General features: G+C 47.2%; 1 protein-coding gene and 1 pseudogene across 8 annotated transcripts in view; both read left to right on the top strand.

Moving 5' to 3' along the window:
• Positions 1-21,409, top strand: part of RABGAP1 (RAB GTPase activating protein 1) — a 134,514-nt gene extending 113,105 nt beyond the window's left edge. For 7 of the 8 annotated variants that reach the window (XM_015594182.2, XM_015594180.2, XM_015594181.2 and 4 more), the window contains 7 exons: positions 6,238-6,330; positions 6,763-6,873; positions 14,774-14,878; positions 15,753-15,836; positions 16,491-16,562; positions 18,141-18,338; positions 19,708-20,180. In XM_015594182.2, coding sequence (XP_015449668.1) covers positions 6,238-6,330; positions 6,763-6,873; positions 14,774-14,878; positions 15,753-15,836; positions 16,491-16,562; positions 18,141-18,338; positions 19,708-19,830 — 786 coding nt within the window. In that variant the 3' untranslated portion in view covers positions 19,831-20,180. Of the gene's footprint in view, positions 1-6,237; positions 6,331-6,762; positions 6,874-14,773; positions 14,879-15,752; positions 15,837-16,490; positions 16,563-18,140; positions 18,339-19,707 lie in introns of all 8 variants that reach the window. The other variant, XM_025051147.1, reaches the window with a different exon arrangement.
• LOC112484821 lies at positions 536-654 on the top strand (annotated as a pseudogene).
• Positions 21,410-21,789: the final 380 nt, after the last annotated feature.

The following is a 21,789-nucleotide window of genomic DNA, read 5'->3' on the forward strand; positions in this document are numbered from 1 at the left end:
GAAATTTGTCTATTGTGGCAACTCCTGAAACGGCCACAAGATGGGCGTGTTGCTCAAGAGAGTCTGTGTTCCTCCCTGTGCCTGTCTTCCTCTTCTCCATAAATCTTTCCCTGTATCTGTCTTAACTTGCCTCCCCCTAGTTTTATCTCTTTTCAGCCCCTTTACTTCTCCCCTTCTCCCTTTTTCTCCTTGGTTTATTATGGGACTGAAACATTTATTTTTTGAGGAGTTTCAGATCTCCTGCTCTTAATCTGAAATTTAATAACACACATCAAAACTCATTTAGCCATACGTTGAATTTCTCTTCCTTTATGGGCCAGTGTCCCGAGATAGGAAAATTGTCTCCACTTCTGATATAAGGTCTGGAAGGAATTCCACTTTTAATATATTGTTCTAGGACTTCGTGAGTGGTCTTGGAGCTCTGCAACCTTTCACACTCATAACCGTGGCATGCGTTGTCTTTTGGCAGGGGTTGGGGGCAGGGGGGAGTTTCATTTTTAGGTCTTTTAAATTTTCGATTTAAGAAATATGTGAAGTCTACGGCCATGCCACCCTGAACATACCTGATCTTGTCTGATTTTGGAAGCTCAGCAGGGTCGAGTCTGGTTAGTACTTGGATGGGAGACTGCCTAGGAAGACCAGGTGCTGTAGGCGTAAAAAAAAAAAAAAAAAAAATTATGTATATATGACAGAACTGTTTCTTTATGTCTATACATGGATTTTAGAGTCAGATAGCGAGGCTAGTTTAGAAGAAGCAGGAACCACGCTAAAAGGGATGGCTCGGTGAGTTTCTTCTATCAAACCCGCAGACTTGACCCTTTTGCTGTAGAATCCTGCCTTAGGTGAAATGGTATTTCTGAACCATTATTTCATTGTAATTTGTTATTTCAAACATAAAGCAAAAATGCCAGACTTTAAAGATATTACTACAAAAATCAAATAGCAGTACCTCCAAATTAATGTAACACTAATCATTTGCCATTCAGAGAAAGAGAATACTCTGGCATTTGGGAATATTTGCCCTAGGAGAATATTTTTTATTCATGAGCTAAAAGCAGTATAAGTTTGAATTTCATCCTATGCTCAGATCATTTGTGTAGTTCATGTGCATTAGGATTTTAAGCTCTATGATTGCAGTGACTTCATCAGCCTTTTCATAGTGTGTTCATGGAATTTTCTGTAATGTCTTCACATAGTTAACCTTACAGTGACTACATGAGGGTCCTTTTACAACTGCGTATACTAAAGCTTAGAAAATTGAAGATAACTCCCAAAAGGTATAAAATTTGTAAGTGATTGCGTAGGGATTAGATCCCACAAATTTTAGGCTCTAAAGTCAGTGCTTATTGTCACTGTGCTTTACTGTAAGTAAGGGATTGAATGAACAGGACAAGAGACACTTGTATTGGCCCATTTTTGGTGATGTTTGTCATATAATGATGGGCAACTTAGTCTCTGTCAGTGTTGAAACTTTCTCTCTCTCTACTGTACCTTATATTTCTTTCTAACTAGACCAGGCTATCATTTTACTTTTTTGCTTGATCCTACCCTTTAGAATTGGATTTTATGAGGAAACTTCTGAGCGGCTGCTCGTTCTCGTCAGTGTACTCTAAATTTTGCCAGTGTTGCAAGAGTAGTGATAGTCACTATCTTCTTATTTTGTTTTATTATTATTTTTTTATATTTTATTAGTTTCAAGGCCCACACAGCATCCTTCAGCCCTGCCACGAAGAGCCACTGACATTCAACCTCCCGCCTTCACTGGACTCCCTATGATTCCAGCCCAGCGAGGCTTCTGATCTGTGCAATAGTTTCTTAAGCCAGACTTGGAAATCAGCTCCTGTTCCTACCAGCGGCCTATGTCCTGCTCGTCTCTGTTAAATGGACTTTGTTTAAATGGCTCATTGCTCGCAGCACATGTTCAGAGAATAGTCTGCCTCTGATTCAGGCTGACAATATCAATAAGAAGCAATCGCTATCCTTCATTAAAAAGACCTCGCATGCGCCAGGCACTCTTCTGAGCTCTTTATAAGACATGTGTCGTTGTAGCCTGCGCGCCTCGTGACAGTCGCCCTCATGAGGACTGTCGCGATTCCCCCAGACGATCAACGTGAGGCCGAGATAAGACAGCTTGGCCTCGGTCGCCAGCCGAGCCCGGACTCGAGCCTCCTTGGCCTGTCCGCCTGCAGACGGTACCACCTCACCCCCACCCAAGCCATCTGTGTGGGCCTTGTCATCCTGCCTGTTCCAGAGGCTGATCAAGGGCCACCTTTCCCAGGGCAAGTCACTCATGTTTTAATTCATTATCCAATTCTCCTAGGGTGACAGATTGATGACGAGTGAATGACCAAGAGGAGGGATTTGGACTAAATTTATACTTCCACCAAAATATGACATTGACATGTTCCACGTCTCTACTTCCTAATTCAAGGTTTCCTAACTGGGGACTAGGGATGGCCCCCAAGGAGCCCATGAGCGTAGAGTGTTCTGCTGGGTCGGGGTGGAGGCAGACTTCTGTGCTTTTTTATGGGGACAGTGTTTGTTCCTAACCATGCTGAGTCTCTGTACTAGTTGCAGTGGGGTAAAAAATTGGTTTTACCTAAATTTCAAACTCCATCTTATCTCAAAACTATTAAAGGTCTTCCCCCGCCCCCCAAAATACATTTAAACAGAACAAATTTCAAATTCGATATTTGAAGGCAAAAATTCCACTGCGTGTGAAGCTGCGATTTCCACAGCTCTCTGATAGGAGTCAGACTGGGTGTGATTAGATCCCATGGCTGCCCTACTTCCTGAAGTCAATTAAAATGTAATCGGTGTAAGTAAGAGACAGAAATGAAACTTGGATTTTTAAGAGTGGGGACTCTGTATTCGTTATTTTCATGCTTACTGTGCGCCAGGCATCGGGAATTTCACAGCGAGTATGCGTTCTTGTGGAGTCTGCATATCATGCTCTGTGTATACCTTTGTATCGCCAGTGCCTGGCGAAGAGCACTGCACGTAGTAGCAGTCAGCGGCTGGATGAGTAGACATCGCCGCTGCATCCTGAGGAGGGTAAAGGAGGGCCGTCGGCTCTGATTTGTTCAGCATCTGATTATTGAGTCCCAATTATGTTCCAGGCACTGAGTGAGGCTCTGGGCGTCTGGTGAGCAAAACAGGTGACCTGTTTCCTAACTGGAAGACGCATAGTTGAGTGAGCACACACATAATTATGAGCTTGGACAGGTGCCATGGAGCAACTGACTCGATGCGGCGAGACTGTATCACAGATGACCTGGCCTGATAGAGGGCAGAGGGTGTCAGGGAAGGCAGGGTCCCCCAAAGAAGTGATGTTGGAGCTCTGATCTGAAGAAGGGGTGAGCCTCGTGTGGGGTTGCTCAGGCGGAGGGACCACGCTGGCAGTGTACGTTCACTTCGGTTGCCGTTTCCATTCAGAAGAGGACGGGGTCCTGCCTTACTGATGTAACGGGCAGTTCTGGGCACTCTGTCCATGCACGAGCTGAGAGGCGTGATGTCTCCTTGGTGCAGCCGCATATGGAGGTTTGAATTGGTGCTGTTGCTGCTGGTACCTCTCGGTTCCCCGTTTGGGCGTCAGGCATCATTCTTTTTCACGGAGTCTGCCTCAGAGGCAGCCTGAATGCGTTGGCACTGGGATGCAGCCACCCCTGCTCCGAAAGTCAGGATCAGCTGTGAACCCATTATAAGCAATGTTGTTTTTATTTTTTTGTTGGTGGGGGGTCAGGGGGTAAAGTGTTTAAGGGAGGGAGGGAGAGAGGGAGAAACCAAGAATCAGTGAGGCTGAGGGACGGGAAGGGAACTTGAGCTGGTTGAGAAGGCAGCCTGTGGACCAGCCGGCTCTGTGGAAGGCGGGGAGCCGCGTCTGTGTGCACTCCTGACGGGCGACCCCCAGGACTAATTCAGAACCGTCATGGAGGCGTCATCTAGAGAAAGGGGCAGCACTGTGTCTTAGGGAAGCCCGGCATAATTATAGGAGGTATTTTTAAACAGCATTTATTTTGTTTGCTTAATTGTACAAATAATTTACACTCAGTGCAGAACACTTGGAAAACATAGCGCACACGTACAGAAATGCGCGTGTCCTACTGTGGACACGTAAGAGCCAAGTAACAACACGCATGGAAGGTCTAGCACTCATCACGTGCTCGCTGTGCATTGACAGCTGTTACAGTGGTTGCTCTGAGAACGAGGCATTTATTATAAGGGATAATGAAATGTAGAAGAAATTATTTTGTAATTAGCCTTTTAAAATGTATGTTTATAGGGGGAAAAAATGTTAAATCTTCCTTACCTCAGTATGAAAATGAAAAGTTGGAGCATCCTGGAGATTTGTGAGAATGTTTTGTAGGATTTGGTGTCGGGGTTTTTACTTTTTATAAAGCACTAAGGGGAGCTTCAGTCCACTGTCCTCTTCGTCATGTACCCAGATTGATAGCAAAGAGCACTGGGAGGAAGTGTTTACTGCCCACAAGCCTCATTTATTTCTTGTTCCTCTGCTTTTGAACTGTTAGGATTGTTTATAAATTTACTCATACACAGATGTTCTATTTAGGTGCTTTTTTTGTGAGTCACATGTACAGTAAACCCCATTTAACCCGGCATTGGACTTGAACCGCAGAAGATCCAAGTTTAAAGATGTCACTCACCGCTCGTAGCCTCAGCCCACGTGTTTAATGGACACTTTCTGTAGGCTGCAGCCAGGGCTCAGTGCTGTGTTCCAGGCTGTGCCTCCCCTCAGGCAGCAGCCAGACTCCCGGCATAAGCGCTGACCGAGGCAGACCTGCAAACATCCCGACGAGAGCAGGCGCCCACTGAGTCGGTGGGGGAGAAATGAAGGCGCACTGGATGGCACCGCACCGCAGGCTTGCGCCTGCCCCACCCCCTTTCTAGATCTCAGTTTCTTCACCCCTAAACTGAGGAAGCCGGACGAGACCGGCTCTGTCTGGGAGCCCTGGTTACCTGGAACCTGGGGGCTGACAACCTGCAAGTCAGCAGTGCGGTACCGATTGTCCAAGCTCTGCAAGGAATGCGTGTTGGCTTTGTGTCATTCTTTAAATTGTGTGTATCTGTTCCTCACTTTTTTATTTCTTAAATTTCGTATTTTTTTAAATATAATTTTAAAAAATCAAAAAGAATGACTCAGCAGTTTAGAGGAAGAAATCAAAAACAGACTTAAGAGTCGCATCCAGAAGGGATGCCCTTGGTTATGGGTCGGATTGGAGAGAGAACGGCTACCCAGTAAAGGAGGGGAAAGCGGGTTAGGGAGGAGGACAGCTAAGAGGACGACGCGAGAGAAGACTTCCCAGGGAGGACGTGGCTCGGTCATGTCAGAGCATGGAAGTCCAGGAGTTTTGGTCTAGTTGGGGAGGCGTAGGACCCATGGATGGAGTGAAAAATAAACAGTTGGTGATCTCCAGGAGGGTACTTTCTACAGAGGAGTCGGAGCAAAAGCTCAATTTAGATGAAGAGGTTATAGAGAGGCCATGAAGCGGTGGGAGTGGACGGTGTAGACCTGTGGTTGGCAGTGGGTGAGAAAAGCTTGAGAGACAGCGGGGAGCAGGTCGAGGCGGGAGAGCAGCGTGAGTGGTCGGCAGAGCTGTGCTGCTTCGGGCAGAGAAAGTCGCTCCTATCTGGAAGCACAGAGCTGGTGGACAGGAAAGGTCATAGGTGGCGGGGGGGTCAAGTGGCGACAGCTTGGATTTTGGATGGAGTCTCGCAGCCTGGGTTCAAATCCCAGATCTGCCAGTCCCTAACTGAGCGAGCTTGGTCGAGTTACATAACCTCTGTAGACCTCAGTTAACTTGCAGGGTGATAATACTGTACCTTATAGAGGTGACGCAAGGCCACAGATTGAAAGCACCTTGTAGCCCTGCCGGTATATGCTAAATCAAATGGCGGAGGATGACGATGGTGGTGGTGATTAGGGGCCATGGGACCGAGGACTCAGATAGGAGTTATGTCTGTGGGGCGTTTGTTCTGACACTGACACTGTTGGGGGTGATTATCTGCAGCGGAATCCTGGACACAGTATCGTTGAGTAAGAATTTGGGGTCCTGGACTTACCCCCATCCTGATGATTCTTCTCTAAAACTCGGGCACATTGCCTCCACAGTGGCTGGGGTGCCCCGGGCAGCGGACGTCCTGGTCTTTAGTGAAGGCCCTGAAGCACCCGCCCACTTTCCGATACTTTTAAAATTTGTGTTGTGGTTTATCCTACAGATTAGTCAGAAGAAGTTGAAGAAATATGAAAAAGAGTATCACACCATGAGGGAACAGCAGGCCCAGCAAGAAGACCCCATCGAACGATTCGAGGTTGGTTTGCTTGTGGCCGATGTGCTGTGAAGAGCTTGCAGTATTCATTTCATATAATTGTGCCTGCGACTAGTTTTAGTGAGTTCTTTTTAAAATTCGGCTCCACCGTTTCTAGGTTCAAGTTTCAGTTTGAGTTTGTAAACGAGAAAAGGGGTTTGTTTTGTTTCACACCAGCTGCGTAGTTTGTTACAGCTCAGTGGCCTTTTGGCCCAGTTAATGAGCAGTGGCTGCTTGACAGGGTCACTTGAATCAGTTAAGTATTTCTCTGCGGGGACAGAAAATAAGAAATTATTGCTTAGTAGCACATTGAGTCCGGCCACGTCTCTCACAATTTCCATAGGACTCAAAAGTAGTTTTAAGGGTTAGCCCTGAGAAATTGTCACTTTCATCTGACTTTTATGTGTCTGAAACTGGTTTCTTTTTACCCTTCAGCGGGAGAATAGGCGTCTCCAGGAAGCTAACATGAGATTGGAACAGGAAAATGATGACTTAGCCCATGAGCTGGTGACCAGCAAGATCGCACTGCGAAAGGACCTGGATAATGTAAGTCTGCCTTGTCTGAAGGGATAGATTATATTAAACACTTGACTTCTCCCTTCATCAAGAGAAATCCTTGAATTTTAGTGTTTGTTGTTCTAGTCAGTTACCACCTCTTCTATACAGCTGGCTCTTGACGATACTCCTTCCCTCTGTTCCTTCAGGGCTTATCAATTGTCTCACAAAGCCCTCCGGACCACACTCTGCTCATTACATACAGTCCTTGATCTTTCCAAACACTTCGTGATTGAGAGACCTTTTGGCTAATTCTTAGGCTGTCACAACTGGCAGTAGCATTTACTCATTATGATTTTCTTAACTTCTCCCTAAAACAAGAGGTTTTGTTATCTTGCATGTTATGTGTCTGTTGAATAAGCACTGACGATTCTAATAAAGCTTAGTGCCTCGGAGGCTTGATTTCATCAGTAATCTCTATTGGCAGATGTTTTGTTTTTCTTTGCTTCTCCTAATCTTAAAAAGTTTGAGATGATGGCTTTCCTGGCAGGGTGTTTGTCTGTTTTCTTTGCTACAAGCTTCCCTTAGAATAAGTATAGTCTCATTCATAATTTATGTCAGAGGTCGGCATATTTTTTCTGTAAAGGGAGAGATAGTAAATATTTTAGGTTTTGTGCGCCTTGCGGTCTCTGTCGTAACTGTTTAACCTCACCATTAGCACAGAAGTAGCTATAGATAATAAGTAAACAAATGAGCTTGGCTGTGTCCTAATAAAACTTTATTTACAAGAATCAATGGCAGGCTGGTTTTGGTGCATGGTCCATTGTTTGCCAACACCTGCCTTAGATTTTCCTGTCGGGCTCCTGAGATTACTACTCCTTGGTTTCCTAAGGTTCTAGAAATGGACTCAGGCTTTCAAGGGTTTATAGGGGACCTACATGATATGTTGAACCTCATAGGATCTATGAACTTCACAAGGTCCTTGACATCCGCCAAACGTGTATGAAAATATGGAGCACTGCTGTCTTTTCTTTGAAAGTTTACGCTTTCACAAAGTGGTTCACACATTAGATGAAGAGAGGGATGGCAATACCTACTAGTTCTTATTACTTCTTCTTAGAAATAGAATAATGGAGTACAAGTTTTCAAACAGACCTGGATTCTAATACTAGCTACTCTATTTTCAAGTGGAGACAGTGTGGGGAGGTGGAATAATAACTGTGTCCCAGGGTAGAGTGAGAATTAACACGATTTGGCACATAGGAAAAGCACCTCCCCCCCAAATCAGGCATAGGCAGTGTTACATTTCCGCTGCTTGTCAGCCACAAATACCGCATGTAACCGGGAAGGTTCCTTTTTCCAGTTCCTGCCGGGAGGGTGTTTCAAGGTCATTATCCCTCAGTAACCAGAACCCGGAGATGTCTCTGCTTTTCGGTTTACCACAGCCTGCTCATCAGGCGTGAGTTTCCTTTCTCTGGTGCAGATTCTCAGCATACCCTGTGTTCTTCTTTGTAGAAACGCTATATGAATCACCCCGTCAACCATCAGGCATTTCTGCCAAGCCGGTGGGACAGGGGCGGTGTACGTTGAGCAGGGACCACTGAAGCGAGGCCACAGTGCACACCTAGGAGGGCTCTCAGGTCACGCAGAAAAGAGGTGAAAAAAAAAAAGGAAAATGGGTCCTGGACAGAAGCTTTGTGTTCCATAATAAGATTATGTTAAGAGGCAGCATCAGCTAAAATTCCAGGTAGCTTTTCAGTTTGAGCCGTGCGTTCTGCAGTCTGACAGGCTCGGCGACTCGTAGACTTCTTACGCTCTTGGCGCCTGCCCCTGAGCAGTGGAAACCTTTTTCAAGCCGTCATATCCTGACACAGTAGTCAGAGAACTAGGTTACATTCCTGATGTCGGAAGTGAGAACTAGTAAAACCTTTGCTGGTGGTCCGTGTGACAGGCCCTGTGCTGATAAGCAGTCTTCTATCTCACCTCTGCCCCTCACCTCCGCCTCGCGAGGACGGTAACGTGAGCCCCATTTGTGCAGGAGGGTTTTCTCAACAGCCGGGAACTTGAGCCTCACATGAAGGCACCCAGGAAGAAGCAGAGCCAGGAGTCTGACCCGACCCAGGCAGATTCTATAGTGCTACTCTGTCTCCGGAATAAGTGTGGAACAAGAAGCTGCGATTCGATGTCAGGAACACAAGTCCTGGAGGACCAGTGACACGGGCACAGAGCCGAGAATGTTTCTGCAGCACCAATGACTAGGCACTGCCCTAAGTGCTTTGTCTTTATCATCAAATCCTCAAGACAACCCATATTGTATAAGGGATATAATTATGATCCCCATTTTACTGCTAAGGAAACACAGGCAAAAAAAATTTAAATAATGTACACAGGTCACACTTAGTGGCAAAGCCTTCAGGTTGACACCGGGATAGCCCGACACCAGAATTCACACCCCTGACTGGGCTGAGCGGAGCAAGGCGCTTCTGCCTTGCTGGCTCGGAGCATCAGAGGGGTCCAGCCTCCAGCCCCAGTGCTGAGAAGACAGGCCTTCCCTGTACTAGCTTTTTGAGTCCCTTTCCGAGTTAGTCTTCTCTCATTTCTTTTTTTTTTTTTTCCTTTTTCTTTATTATTTTTCTTACAGCAAAAAGTTTTCATATTTAGAATTAACCAGCTGGACTAAAGCTAGGCGATCCCATTTTGTTGGCAACATGTAAAGCATCATAGTCAGGAGCCAGTCGAACATGTGCCTTCTCTTTCCGTCAGGCCTGATCAGGGTGCTGGCTTGGGCCACGTCAGTGCCACAGAGCTTCACAGCCGGTGTGACCTGCTGCCTGCTGGCCTTGATCTCCACAGTGAACACAAGTGTATCGTTGACTTCTGTCTTTTTCGTGGCTGTCTTGGAAGTCGGGGAACTTGATGGTGGTGTAGTGGCCAAGCCCGTGTCTCCTGGGGGTGCTCTTCCAAGGGTCTTTGGGCTGTTGGAAGGTGGGTGACATGCATATCTTTTTTGTGCCTGTGGACACTTTTCAGCTCTGCTTTCTTTGCCTTCAAAGCCTTTGCTTCGGCTTTGGGGAGGGGCCGGGGCCGCCTCCTCCGATTCTGGCACCATCTTCATGAAAAGGGTTTCTCCCGTTTCTTTTGAATCATCACTGAAAAGCAGCTAGGTTCTGAAGTGAGGGATGTGGGGTCCTGTCACTTAATTTTGACTTTAGAGACTCAGGTTTTTGAAAGAACTTTATTCCTTTCAACTCATCCCTTTCCACTTCCCAGAGAAAAGCTCTCGCTTATTATAGGATTTCCACAGCCCTCTTTGTATTTCCGGTTGATTTTATATCACTTTTGTTATTCCTCACCTGTCACTTTTCTTACTGGTCGCACAGCAGCTATGGAGAAATTCCCGGTCAGCCCCCGAATCCCTAGGTGACCACAACCAGGCTTTCTGCCCTGGAAGTGGCAGTAATGCCCAGACCCTACACGGGTGCTGGCGGCTGAGAACCTGTGCAAGGCGTCTGGCACAGGGCTGACAGCGTGTCTGAGTCCCCTCTGGCACGGTTCCTCTGTGCAGTCAGACAGCGTCCTGTGAGAGTGAAGGAAGCGGACTCAGAAGGCCACCTGCCCAGGTGTGAATGTGGGCTCTGCAGACTTCGCCTCTGCCCTTGAGTAGGTGGTTAAACTTTACTAAAACTCAGTTGACCTGTGTGCATGGGTCTCCTCGATTCCGTAAATGCTCACTTGGTCTGTAGGTCTGTCCTTAAGCCATCACCACACTGCCGAATCACTGTAGCTGCTTCACGGTCTTAAATCAGGTCAAGGAGTTCTCCAACTTTGTTCTTTTTGAAAACCAGTTTGGCTATTCTAAGTCCTTTGTATGTCTATGTAAATACTAGTCAGTTTGTCAACTTTTAGAAATAAAAGCCTGGGATTTTGAGTGGGATTTCACTGAATATAAATCAGCTTGGGGATAATTAATATCTGAACAATAATTGAACCTTTTAATCCATGAATATAATTTTTATTTATTTAGGTCTTTTTTGATTTTAGCTTTTTTTTTTTTTTTTTTACTTCTCAATGTACAAGATTTGCACATATTTTATTCTGTTGTAAAGGTTATTTTAATTGCATTTTCTAAGTGTTTATTGCTAGTTTCTAGAGATAAAATCGATTACATGATTTTGTATCCTATGACCTCCCTGAATTCACTTTTGATTCTCGTAGCTTTTTATTTTTTTAGGATTTTGCACATACACGATCATGTTATCTCCGAGTAGTGGCAGTCTGACTTCCTCCCAGGTCTCCGTGCCTTCTCCCCTTTGCCTAGGACCTTCAGAACTTCAGAACAGCGCCGAAGGGCGAGAGCGGACCTCACAGCTGTAGGTTTTACGTGGGTCAGGGTGAGGAAGTCCTCCTTGGATTAAAAGGTTCAGTTATTGTTCAGTTATTTTACCATATTAACAGAATTAGGAGAAATAGTTTACATTGATTTTTCAATCTAAACCAACCTTGCATTCCCAGGAAACTTGGTTTCTATTTTTCATTAAAGATTTTTATTTGCGGTAAAGATTTTCACATGAGGAATATTTGTCTGAAGTGTCTTTAGTGTTTTTGTCTGGTTTTGATATCAGAGTGATGCTGGCTTTCTAAAAAAACTGGGAAGCGTTTTTTCCTTTTTTCTTAAGTGCTTTATGTAGGATTGTTTCTTGATTAAATCCTCGATTTAATTTTCAAGTGAAGCCATGTGGGCCTGGAATTTTCTTAGCAGGAAGGTATATTCAGTAAATTTAATCAGTTTGTTTCCAGATATGAAGCTATTCAAATTTTCTAATTCATGTGTCCATTTTAATAATTCGGGTCTTTCAAGTAGTTTATCCATTTCATTTTAGTTGTCTAATGTGTTGGTGTGAAGTCGTTGATGTTTCCTCATGTTTAAATGATTTGTTGAGATGTCCTCTCTTTCATTCCTGATAATTTGTCTTTTTCCTTTTCTCCTTAATCTGTCTAACTAGAATTTTATCAGTTGTGTTTATCTCTTCAAAATCTAACTTTTAGTTTCATTGATTTTTTTCCCCTCTGTTTGTTTCATTGATTTCTATTTTTTATTATTTCCTGCTGCTTTTCTTTCAGTTTAATTTACTCTTTTTCTAGCTTCTTAAGGAGGAAGCTTGAACATTGATTTTGGACCAATCTTTTCTAAAAGAAGCGTTGAAGTTATAAATCTCCCTGAAGCACTGTTTCAGCCGCATCTGACACATACTGTTTTTATTTTATTTAGTTCTTGTGATTTCTTCTTTGACCTCTGGGTTAATGAGTAGTGTGTTGTTTAATGTTCAACTATTAGGAATTTTTCTAGAAATTTTTCTATTGTTGATTCTAATTTAATTCAGTTATGATCAGAGAACACATCCTTTCTGACTTCGATCGTTTAAAAGCATATCTGCTCGTGTCTGCAGGCCTGCCGTGCGGCCTGCTTGGGTGAGCGGTCCACGCTGGCCTGGAGGGCGCCCGCTCTGCGGTGTGGGCGCAGCGTGGTGTCGGCACGGTGTGGGCCGGGCGGCTGGGTGCTGTTCAGGCCTCCCGTAGGCTTCCTGTGTGTTCTCCACTTGTTCTGCACTAGGGGGTGAGGGAGACCCTACTAGGGCCTTTAACTGCCTCTCCTCTGAGTTAACAGCCGTTTTCCTTCCCTGTCACGCGGATGTTTCTGATTCTGACACCTTCTCCATGGCGGGACCTTTCACTGGTACGAACTGTCCCTCTTTGTCTCTAGTAGTATTTTGTTCTGAATCTGCTTTGTCTGATGTTTTCGTGACCGCTCTGACTTTTGTGGTACCCTTTTGCATCCTCTTACTTTTAACATATGTGTTATATTTAAAATGGTTTTTATTTTTGTAGCCAGCATATAGTTGGGTCTTGCTTTTTTAATTCAGTCTGTTAATCTTTTCATTGGAGTGTTTAGACCAGTTGTAGTTAATGTAATTATTTATCTGGTGAATTCAAGTTTACCACCTTGCTCTTTGTTCTCTGTTGTATTTGCTTCCCCCCCCGCCCCCCGCCTTTTCTGCCTTCTTCAGTCGAAGTATTTTCGCGGTTCGTTTTATCACCACTTTGCCTTAGGAGCTGTTCCGGCGCCGCCCCTCAGCGTCACCCACCCCTGCGGCTCTGAGACGTGCTGTTCAGACCCCTGCCCTGCTTTGTGGCCCAGCGATCCTCCGGGCCAGAACCCCGTTTGTGCTCTGGAAGCAGTGGCTTCATACATTCTTCCCGGTCTTTGTTGACAGCGTGAAGGTCATCTGGTCCCGGTGACTCCTCCATGACTGGAAGGACAGTCAGGTTTTTATGCTTAATCACCAGCTATTCTCTTCTCACGTGTAACTCGAGTGACTGCGGCGAGGCTGGTGCCGCTGGAGGACGCTGGCTGGGTCGGGCCCAGCGTCGCTGTGCACCTTCCCACGGGCACGTGTGCGGAGTCAGCTGCTATAGTGACGGCACAGCTGCTGGGTTCAGTGCCACTCGACCTGGTTTTAGATTCCAGCTGCGCTGTGTGCATGTGAGAGCTTGGGGAGGTCGCTTCCTTACCTCACTTCTTTATAAGGTGGGGACTCGGGTGGGCAGGGAGGGCTCTGGGGTCAGAAGACTTCGTGACCGGGCTGTGTCACACGTCTTAGAACCAGTCTTGGTGTTAATCGGGGTCCACCATGGCAGTGATGGGGAGCGGACGAGAGAACACAAGGCCATGCTCCAGGTGCTCAGGAGCCATTGACCGAGTCCAGGGGGCGGGTGGGGGCGGGGCAGCAGGCGGTCGTGTTGGTGAAAGTAAAACAGAACCCTTCACAGGGCTTCATTCTCCTTGCTGGTGATTTCCTCCGTCGTCTTTCTCGTTTCCCTTTTTATTGCTCCTTGGGTTTGAGCTAGAGGAGGAGGTGATAAGCTCCTCCCCAGAAAGGACGGGCCTTAACCCTAGGACCCCACTTAATTGAATGCACGTACATTTTGCCAGTAATTAGTGGCCTTTCGAGTTCGCTATCATGCCATTCTCAGTCTCTGTTTGAGGCCCCAGCCTCGGGCACCTGTCCTCGCATAGAAGGTGCGTCGGAGGGAGTGTGGCGTGGTGGACGGCACAGGGGCTCCGGTGCACCGCTCCGGCTGGGGGACAGCAGAAACGCTGCTTATTCAGGGAAACCACCGCCCGTCGTCAGAGAAGGTCGTGTGTGAGGAGCCGGCGGTGACCTTCTCCGTCCAGTGCTCTGCGACCAGGAGCTCCCCGCATTTCCCCAGCTGCCCCCCACATGCTCCCATCGTTCTGTCCTCAGTTACCCATGAACGTCCAGTGTCAGGGGCCCTTAGATCATTTTCACTCGGACCCATAGATCGGCCCTCCAGACCTTTGCATGTTTTAGCAAAAAACTGGGGTGGAGGATGGCCATTTCAGATAATAAAAGAGAAAATGCTGGGAAAAGGGTAGCCTTCTTTATCAGGTGACTAGAGCAAAATGTAAAACTTGCAGAGGAAATACTGAGATTTTTGGAAGAAGAAAACCAGAATTTATTATTACTGTCAATGACAATGACAGCTACCTTTCATCGAGTGCTTATTATACACGAGGCACCGTGCTCAGTCTCTTCCATGCTTTATCTGCCCCTCACGTGAAGAGCCTGACATTCAGAGAGGTTCTCCATGACTTGTCCCAGTGGCACGTGGTCAGGGCATGATGGGAACTGGGCCTAGGCTGTCTGGTGTCAAAGGCTGTGCTCCTGACCACTGCCCTGCACTCCCTCTGGGCCAGGGACTGGGCCAGGCACTTCTGCATGAGTCTGGTCTCAGCGTGACCTCGGGCACATCATTTCCTCTCTCCAGATCACAGTTTCCCCATCATCTCAAAACGAGATTGTGCGGGACGATTCAAATCCCTTCCAGTTCTCAAATCTCGTTCTGTAACAACGGCTCTTAAATGTTTCAGGCCGAGGAAAAGGCAGATGCCCTGAATAAGGAGCTGCTTATGACCAAGCAGAAGCTGATCGATGCAGAAGAAGAGAAGAGGCGGCTGGAAGAAGAGTCAGCTCAGGTGAGGGGCGCTTCGCCCCTTCCGGGTCCCGCTGTCTCATAAATGCTAGATAGTTGGCAGTTCAGCTGGAAGCTTCCTGTTGACACTGGAGACCCCAGAGACAGCTGGCTTCGTTTTCTCTCCAGAGCCCTTTATCCTTTCCTGTGTAAAGCATAATGGTTCTTAATAATTAAAGTACAGGAGGAGACAGTGGGGTAAAGCCCATCTTTCTTTGGGGCAGGAGACGAAATTCCTGCGGTCAGCACCTGGGTGTGATGATGAGTAGGGTTAGCATTTCTGCAGAAGGAAAGCAAATATCCTAAAGTGTCTGGCTCTTGCCCTGCCTGTCCCAACGTTTCCCGCATAGAGCAATCTCTGGAAGGCTTGTCCAGGGCCAGCTCTGCAGTCACTGGGGGCACAGACGTGCAGCCACAGGAAGAGCTGAGGTTGCTGTGTGCCTTGGAGCAAGCGCCCCACCCTTGCCCGGTGTTCCCTCCGGTCTCAGCACGGCCCGAGGTGAGAGATGACAGGGCACCCTCCACACAAACCGCGAGGTCCTGAGGGTGCGTAGCCCCCTGGGTAGCTCCTTGGTCTGTTTGGTTCGTGCTGTCTGCTCAGCTCAGGCTCACCGGTCGGGTGGCCCTGGCAGAGAGGGACTTCAGCAGAAGCCGCAGTCCGCAGTGGGGTTCGGTGCTTTGGGATTGACTGTCCTCTCCCTCTTCTGGCATCGAGAACAGGGAGTTAGAGCTGCGGGGAGTGAAGGAAGCCCCGGGGAGGTGAATTAGACCCTCCAGAGTTGGGCACTTCTGGGAAGCCCAGCACTAAGCAGTTAGTGCCAGCGCTGGCTTTGCATGTTTCCCTTAAAGCGTTCACTTCTGCCTTTTCATGTATGCAGTTAAAAGAAATGTGTCGGCGGGAACTCGACAAGGCAGAATCTGAGATTAAAAAAAACAGTTCTATCATCGGTGACTACAAGCAGGTGGGTCTGTGTGCCCTGGATGGGGCCGTGTTCTCTGGAAGCCCCGTGTGCCTGGATGGACTGTACCCTCTCCACACCCCGGTGCTTCCCGGCTCTGCCACTGGCACTGACAAGTCACTTCACTGGACGAGTTACTTTGCTGACTCTTCACTGTCAAATAAGGGAAATGATCGCTGTCTCAGCCACTGTGAGCATTCTGTGAGGTCGTGCTGGCAGAGCACCTGGCTTCGTGCCCAGCGTATAAGTAGGCACTTGGTGAAGCCACACCGTGTTCTCGGGAGCATCTCCTATGCAGGTTCGGGCCTTAGTTCACGTGGGCCCGTGTGGCGTCAACCAGCTCTCTCCCTGGCCACTCGCATTTAAAGAACGTAACTGAATTGGTCTCGTCTCTCCTATACCAGGATCTCACGTTGGCTCGTGAGTCTGGCAAGTGTTTATATGGCACTGACAGGTTCCTGCAAGTCCAGGCCAAAGGATGCAGAGGTGGCACAGCCAGAGGCACCTGTGCTCATCCGTCAGCTTCCATCCTCCTGGCAGGAGTGGCATGTGGGCTTCTGTCTTCACTCTGCTTGGCATAGGCCAGCTGCCACTGTAGAATTTGTCCCTAGGCCAAAGCATGCAGATTGTCATTTGATATTCCATTTGTTTCTTTAGATTTGTTCTCAGTTGAGTGAAAGACTGGAGAAGCAGCAGACAGCTAATAAAGTGGAAATTGAGAAAATTCGGGTAAGTCTTCCTTTCCCAAAGAAATGTTATACCACCTAGCTCAGTTTATGTCCGTGATCAGCACAGCAGATTTGGAGAGGGGCTCGTTTGCTTTGATTTCAGAAGCGGGAGAAGCCGACGAGTCCCTGATAGGCCGCCTGGCTCAGTCATTGACAGCCGACATCATGCCTGTTTCCTCTGGAAGGGAGTACAGAGGAGGCCAAAGGCACTCTGGCTTTAGATCTCAAATGCAGGCACCCCTGGTCCTTACAGACTTGTCGGACACCCTCCTCCGATAGCTTGACCGAAAACAAAGCAGGCGCCACGATTTCCAGGTGTTGTCATTACGGGACGTGAGGGCCTTGGTGCCAGCTGAGGCAGAGGGGTCCCGAACACAGATTAGGCCTGAGGTAGTGAGGGTACAGAGGTCAGGACCACGTGGCATGATTCGTCACTCCCCACCTTGCGTAGAACGGGACACTCCCCCTCCGAGCTCAGTTCCTTCTGTCCTAACAGATCCAAGTACCACAATGTGCTGCTGCCATTTTGGAGGCTTTTGTAACTGGGCATCCTTTCTTTAAGCCGTACGTGTATTAGAGTGCTTAGCAGATTTTACTAGGATGAGTGATTTACTGAAAGGTGCTTTTCTAACATACTTTCATCTTGGTGGACAGGAATGTGGGCAAGTTCTGTGCTTGTAGCTGTGTTTGCACAAAACAGAATTGTACCTGGAACAGGACACCTGGTCATAAGTAGTGTTTAACCAGCAGTATCTATTTTTTAAAATATAATTCATTTTGTGATTCTTAAATTAATGATCATTGCAGAAAAATTGGAAAATAAGAGTAAATAAGAAAAAACCCCTTATCTTATCACCCACAGATAACATCACCATTATTAACGCTTCGGCGTATATTCTTTCAGTCTTTGTTCTGTTTTTAACATACAAAATTTTGTTCTAAGATACACATTTTTCCACATTCTGGGAACCTGAAATTGAGGCATATTTTATGACTGATGACTTTTTGTGGTTTAATTGACAGAATATTTTCTCACAGGAACATAAAATGACGTTTCTTACAGTCAGGGCATCTTACTTTGATGAAACATGGTATACCTCTGTAGCCATAGTTAATACACATTTTTCTGTCCTGGTTCACTCAGCATTTAACCATTTTACCATGATATGGAAGATTCCTCACAAACTTTTTAGAGGCTGCCTACTTCGTGTATAAATAGAGCACAGCGTATGGAATGTGTCCCAGGTGCTGGATGGCTTATCCCTCCCTTTTTTCCTTCTCTCTAATTCTGCAGTGACCTGGTACATAAACCTTTATGTAGTCACTGCTTCTTCATTTTTTTTTTTAGCCGAGATTACTGGATCGAGACATAAGAGTATGTTTGTTGTTTTTGGTGTGTGATACCAGGTGGCTTTTCCAGTAGGCTGTCTGCAGGTTTACAAGGAGCCAGGTAGACTTTCAGAAGCTGTAGTGCTCCACTGAGAAGCCCTCTCTTGGCTCCCCAGGAAGGAGATGCTCACACCTTCCTAAAGGGTCAGTTTCTCTTCTCTGTCTCTTCACATCTGACATTGAATTTCAGCAAAAAGTGGATGACTGTGAGCGCTGCCGGGAATTTTTCAACAAGGAAGGGCGTGTAAAGGGCATCAGCGCAGCTAAGGAAGTTTTAGATGAGGACACAGACGAAGAGAAGGAGACGCTCAAGAACCAGCTGAGGGAGATGGAACTAGAACTGGCGCAGACCAAGCTGCAGTTGGTGGAAGCCGAGTGTAAGATCCAGGTAAGAGCCAGAGCCTCCAGGCCCCCAGGTCCCTGAACCCCCACCCCAGTGACAAGTAACGCCTCTGCTCTTGGTGCAGCGGGGCTTGGCCCCGCGTGTGAGGGATTTCCTGGTGTGGGCTGGAAGCGCCAGGAGTGATCTTTACGGGTTGGGAGTCTTCCCTGTTGGACTTTGACCATAATCCTCACAGGAAGAAGCTTATTACTTGTTGTTTACCAGTGGATGTTTAATTGGTACGTGGCCTGCCCTGAGGATTGGACTTTCTCATAATGAGAATTACCCATCAAGCTTGGCATCTTGTCGGTGGGGCAGAGAACACGTGCTTTGCACCAGCCAACTCTCTGATACTGGGTTAGTTAGTAACTGACACTTCAGGTTCCTCATCTGCAAGTGCAGATGAGGGTCCCTATCTACTAGCCCTGAGGACGAAAGAAGATAATGCACAAAAAGGGCTTAGTGCAGTGCCTGAGGGCTTCGCAAATGCCAGCTTTTATGTCCCAACTCCCATCACAATAACTAGCTTTGTGACTCTGGACATATTGCCTAATTTATCTGAGCCCTCATTGCTGATGAAATTGGGGCTTATTTTGCTCATCTTTATACTGCATGGCTAGTTCCATCAGCGCCAGTACTGAGCACAAAGCACTGAGCACAAAGCACTAAGCCCTGTGGGTCTGAGGAACCAAGTTCAGGACTAAAGCTTAGGGCCTGGTCTCCCACATCACTGGGCGCCTGCTCTTTGTCGGGCCCTGTCCTAGCTGCTAGGGCTGCAGAGCGAAGACATGGCTTATATGGCTCTCCAGGAAAGGCATCATCAAGGCAGCAGTGGTAATAGAATGAACAGGGCTTGCAGCTACAGGAGAGAGAGAACAGTGAGAATTCCTGGTGGAGGAAGTGGCATGTTGAGCAGCCTAGAGGGAGGAGAGGGCTTGCCCAGTAAGGAGCTTCAGGAATTAGGGGTGGAAATGGGTGCTGAGCTGGAAGAGAGTGTGTGGGTCTGGACTGAAGCATCTCAAATGCCTTGTCAGGGAGTCCAGACTTTAAAGGTTCTTGCTGGAAGCCAGTGATGTGGTCTTACTTAGAGCTTTAGCTCTGTCTACCTGGCATGCAGTGGGTGGACGGGAGAGAGAGAGATGCCCATTTAGGAGGCTGTTTTAATGAACAGACTAGGTAAGAAATGAGGTCATGACTCGCACAGATCCCACAGCTTTAGGCATTCCAGGTCTTTCTATTGCCAGTTTGAGACTGGGGGGATTTCTAGGGGCCTCTCATGAGTAAATAGACTGAATTCCTGTCTTGGCCGAGCTCTGGGGAGGAAATGTCATTGACACTGGAGCTGACAACCACTTGCATGTTGTTGCTCCTGCAGGACTTAGAGCACCATTTGGGCCTTGCCCTAAACGAGGTGCAGGCAGCCAAGAAGACATGGTTTAACCGAACGCTGAGCTCCATCAAGACGGCGACCGGGGTCCAAGGCAAAGAGACTTGCTGAGAGCACTGCTGCCTCCGGACACCTTCTGAGAACACGACACCTTTTGTTGCCTTCTTTGGCCAGATGTGTGATTCTGTGACATGTCCCAGGACCAGACTGTACCCAAGTCAGTTTCATAGAAGCATATTGGTAGGTCGTTGGACCAGAGCTCATGAAGCAGGCAGCCTCTGGGTAAGGCCCCCCTCACTACTGACACTAACAGGCTTGCTAGCCCAACAGCCGTTCCGGATGTGCTCCAGTCGCCCCTCGGGTGACCTCCAGGCCTCTTCCCAGTGTAGGTCAGCACCTCACCCGGCCCACAGGCCGAGCTGACAGAGTTGGGGGATCCTTTCAGGCTGTTGTTTTTTTCTAAACCTTTAATCTTTTTTTTTTTTAATATACATATTATATATATTGGGGTGTGGGCGGGGAAGGGGATAAGTAACTGAAATAATTCTTATCTGCTTCAGTGCCAGCAGAGGGTCCTCCAGGTAGATATGGAGAAGCACTTTGTTTTAAATAGGAGGGTTTCATGGTTGTAGTTGAAGCCACCTAGTTTTGTTAAACTATATGATGCACAGGTTTTTGGTTTGGCATTATTCACGTTTTTGATCAATTCTATGCAACTCTCATAGTCCTGTTGTTTTTTTAGTGTTAGCTGCCAAAGTGACTTCCAGTGCTGGAGTGTGTGAGCTGACTGACTGTGAGGCTGGATTAATCACAATGTGGACAAATCCTATTTTGCTCAATGTGTCGTGTGTGTGTGTGTATATATATATATAAATATCTCTCCCCGTGCCCCCGATGACAGTGTTTAAATCTCAGACTAGGACTGATCTGCACAACTTAATTATATGGTTATTGGGCACTTAATTTCACTCAAGGTTGGTTGGGTTCTGCTCTCCTCCCTGCTGTTAACGTCCAGACTCCCGGGGTTTCACACAACAGGTTGTATAAGTGAGACAGACACTGAGCTGTGTACGTGTTTGTGTAAATGTGAGTATGTGTAGGACACACATGCCGAGAGGCCCCCGTCCTGCTGGCCTGTGTCCCTGCCTGCCTGGGCCCTCCTTGGAGTGTGGCTGGGTTGTAAACCTTGCTGTTCAGATGGGCTGCAAGTTCTCACTTCAAAACTACGTTATGGAAGTTTTAACACCTTTAAAAAATAACTTCAGCTGTTCATTTACACGGCGAGGTGCTGACAGGCCATCTCAGAGATGATTCCGTCTTTCTGTGTGTGGTGTGGAGGTGGCTGCTTACAAGAGGCACTGGTTTGTATGTAGAGACACTTGGTTGTTTTGTATCTCTCCTCCCCTGGGCTGTGCTGACTGACAGTTGCCGAGGCCACCTGTGATGAGGGAGGTAACGAGTGGCAGTCCCCTACCCCGCAGCTGTCCCCTCCACCACGCGGTGTCTTTCTTGTTCAGTTACCAGAACAGCTGTAAGCCCATCTAAAACGAGGCGCGTGGACATTGTGCTAGGGTAGTTCCAGTGTGTTAACGCTATGAACTGAAATATAAACCAGTAAAGTTGTATTACTATCTCTTCTGTTGGTTTTATTTTAACAGCATATTCATTAAATATTTTGGTACAAACAGCATTGCTTTCTAAAAACCCGTTTTATCATTATGTGCTCCTGCTCCCCTCGCACAAGCAGAGAAGATCACCCTCTGTGAGTCAAATCGGGGTGTGTGAGCATCTCCATCCACTCAGACACTCGCTAAGCAGCCGAGGCGTGCCAGGCCCTGGAGGGTGCAAAGGACAAGGGCGTGGTCCTGTGGGAGGCTTCCTCACAAGCATTGTCCCTCTGAGAAATGAAGTACTGTGGTCACAGGTGAGGCAGTTTTTGTCTCTGAGGTTTAGGAAGATCTTATCGGAGAGAGAAGGGTGTGGTTAGGACTTAAAGGACTGAAGCATCTCACCAGGCAGAGATGGGAGGAGTTCGGGTCCCAGGTGTGAATGTGCGGGGAAAGAGCGGAA

This window comes from Pteropus alecto, unplaced genomic scaffold (genome assembly GCF_000325575.1).
Source record: "Pteropus alecto unplaced genomic scaffold, ASM32557v1 scaffold67, whole genome shotgun sequence".
Classification (NCBI taxonomy): domain Eukaryota; kingdom Metazoa; phylum Chordata; class Mammalia; order Chiroptera; family Pteropodidae; genus Pteropus; species Pteropus alecto.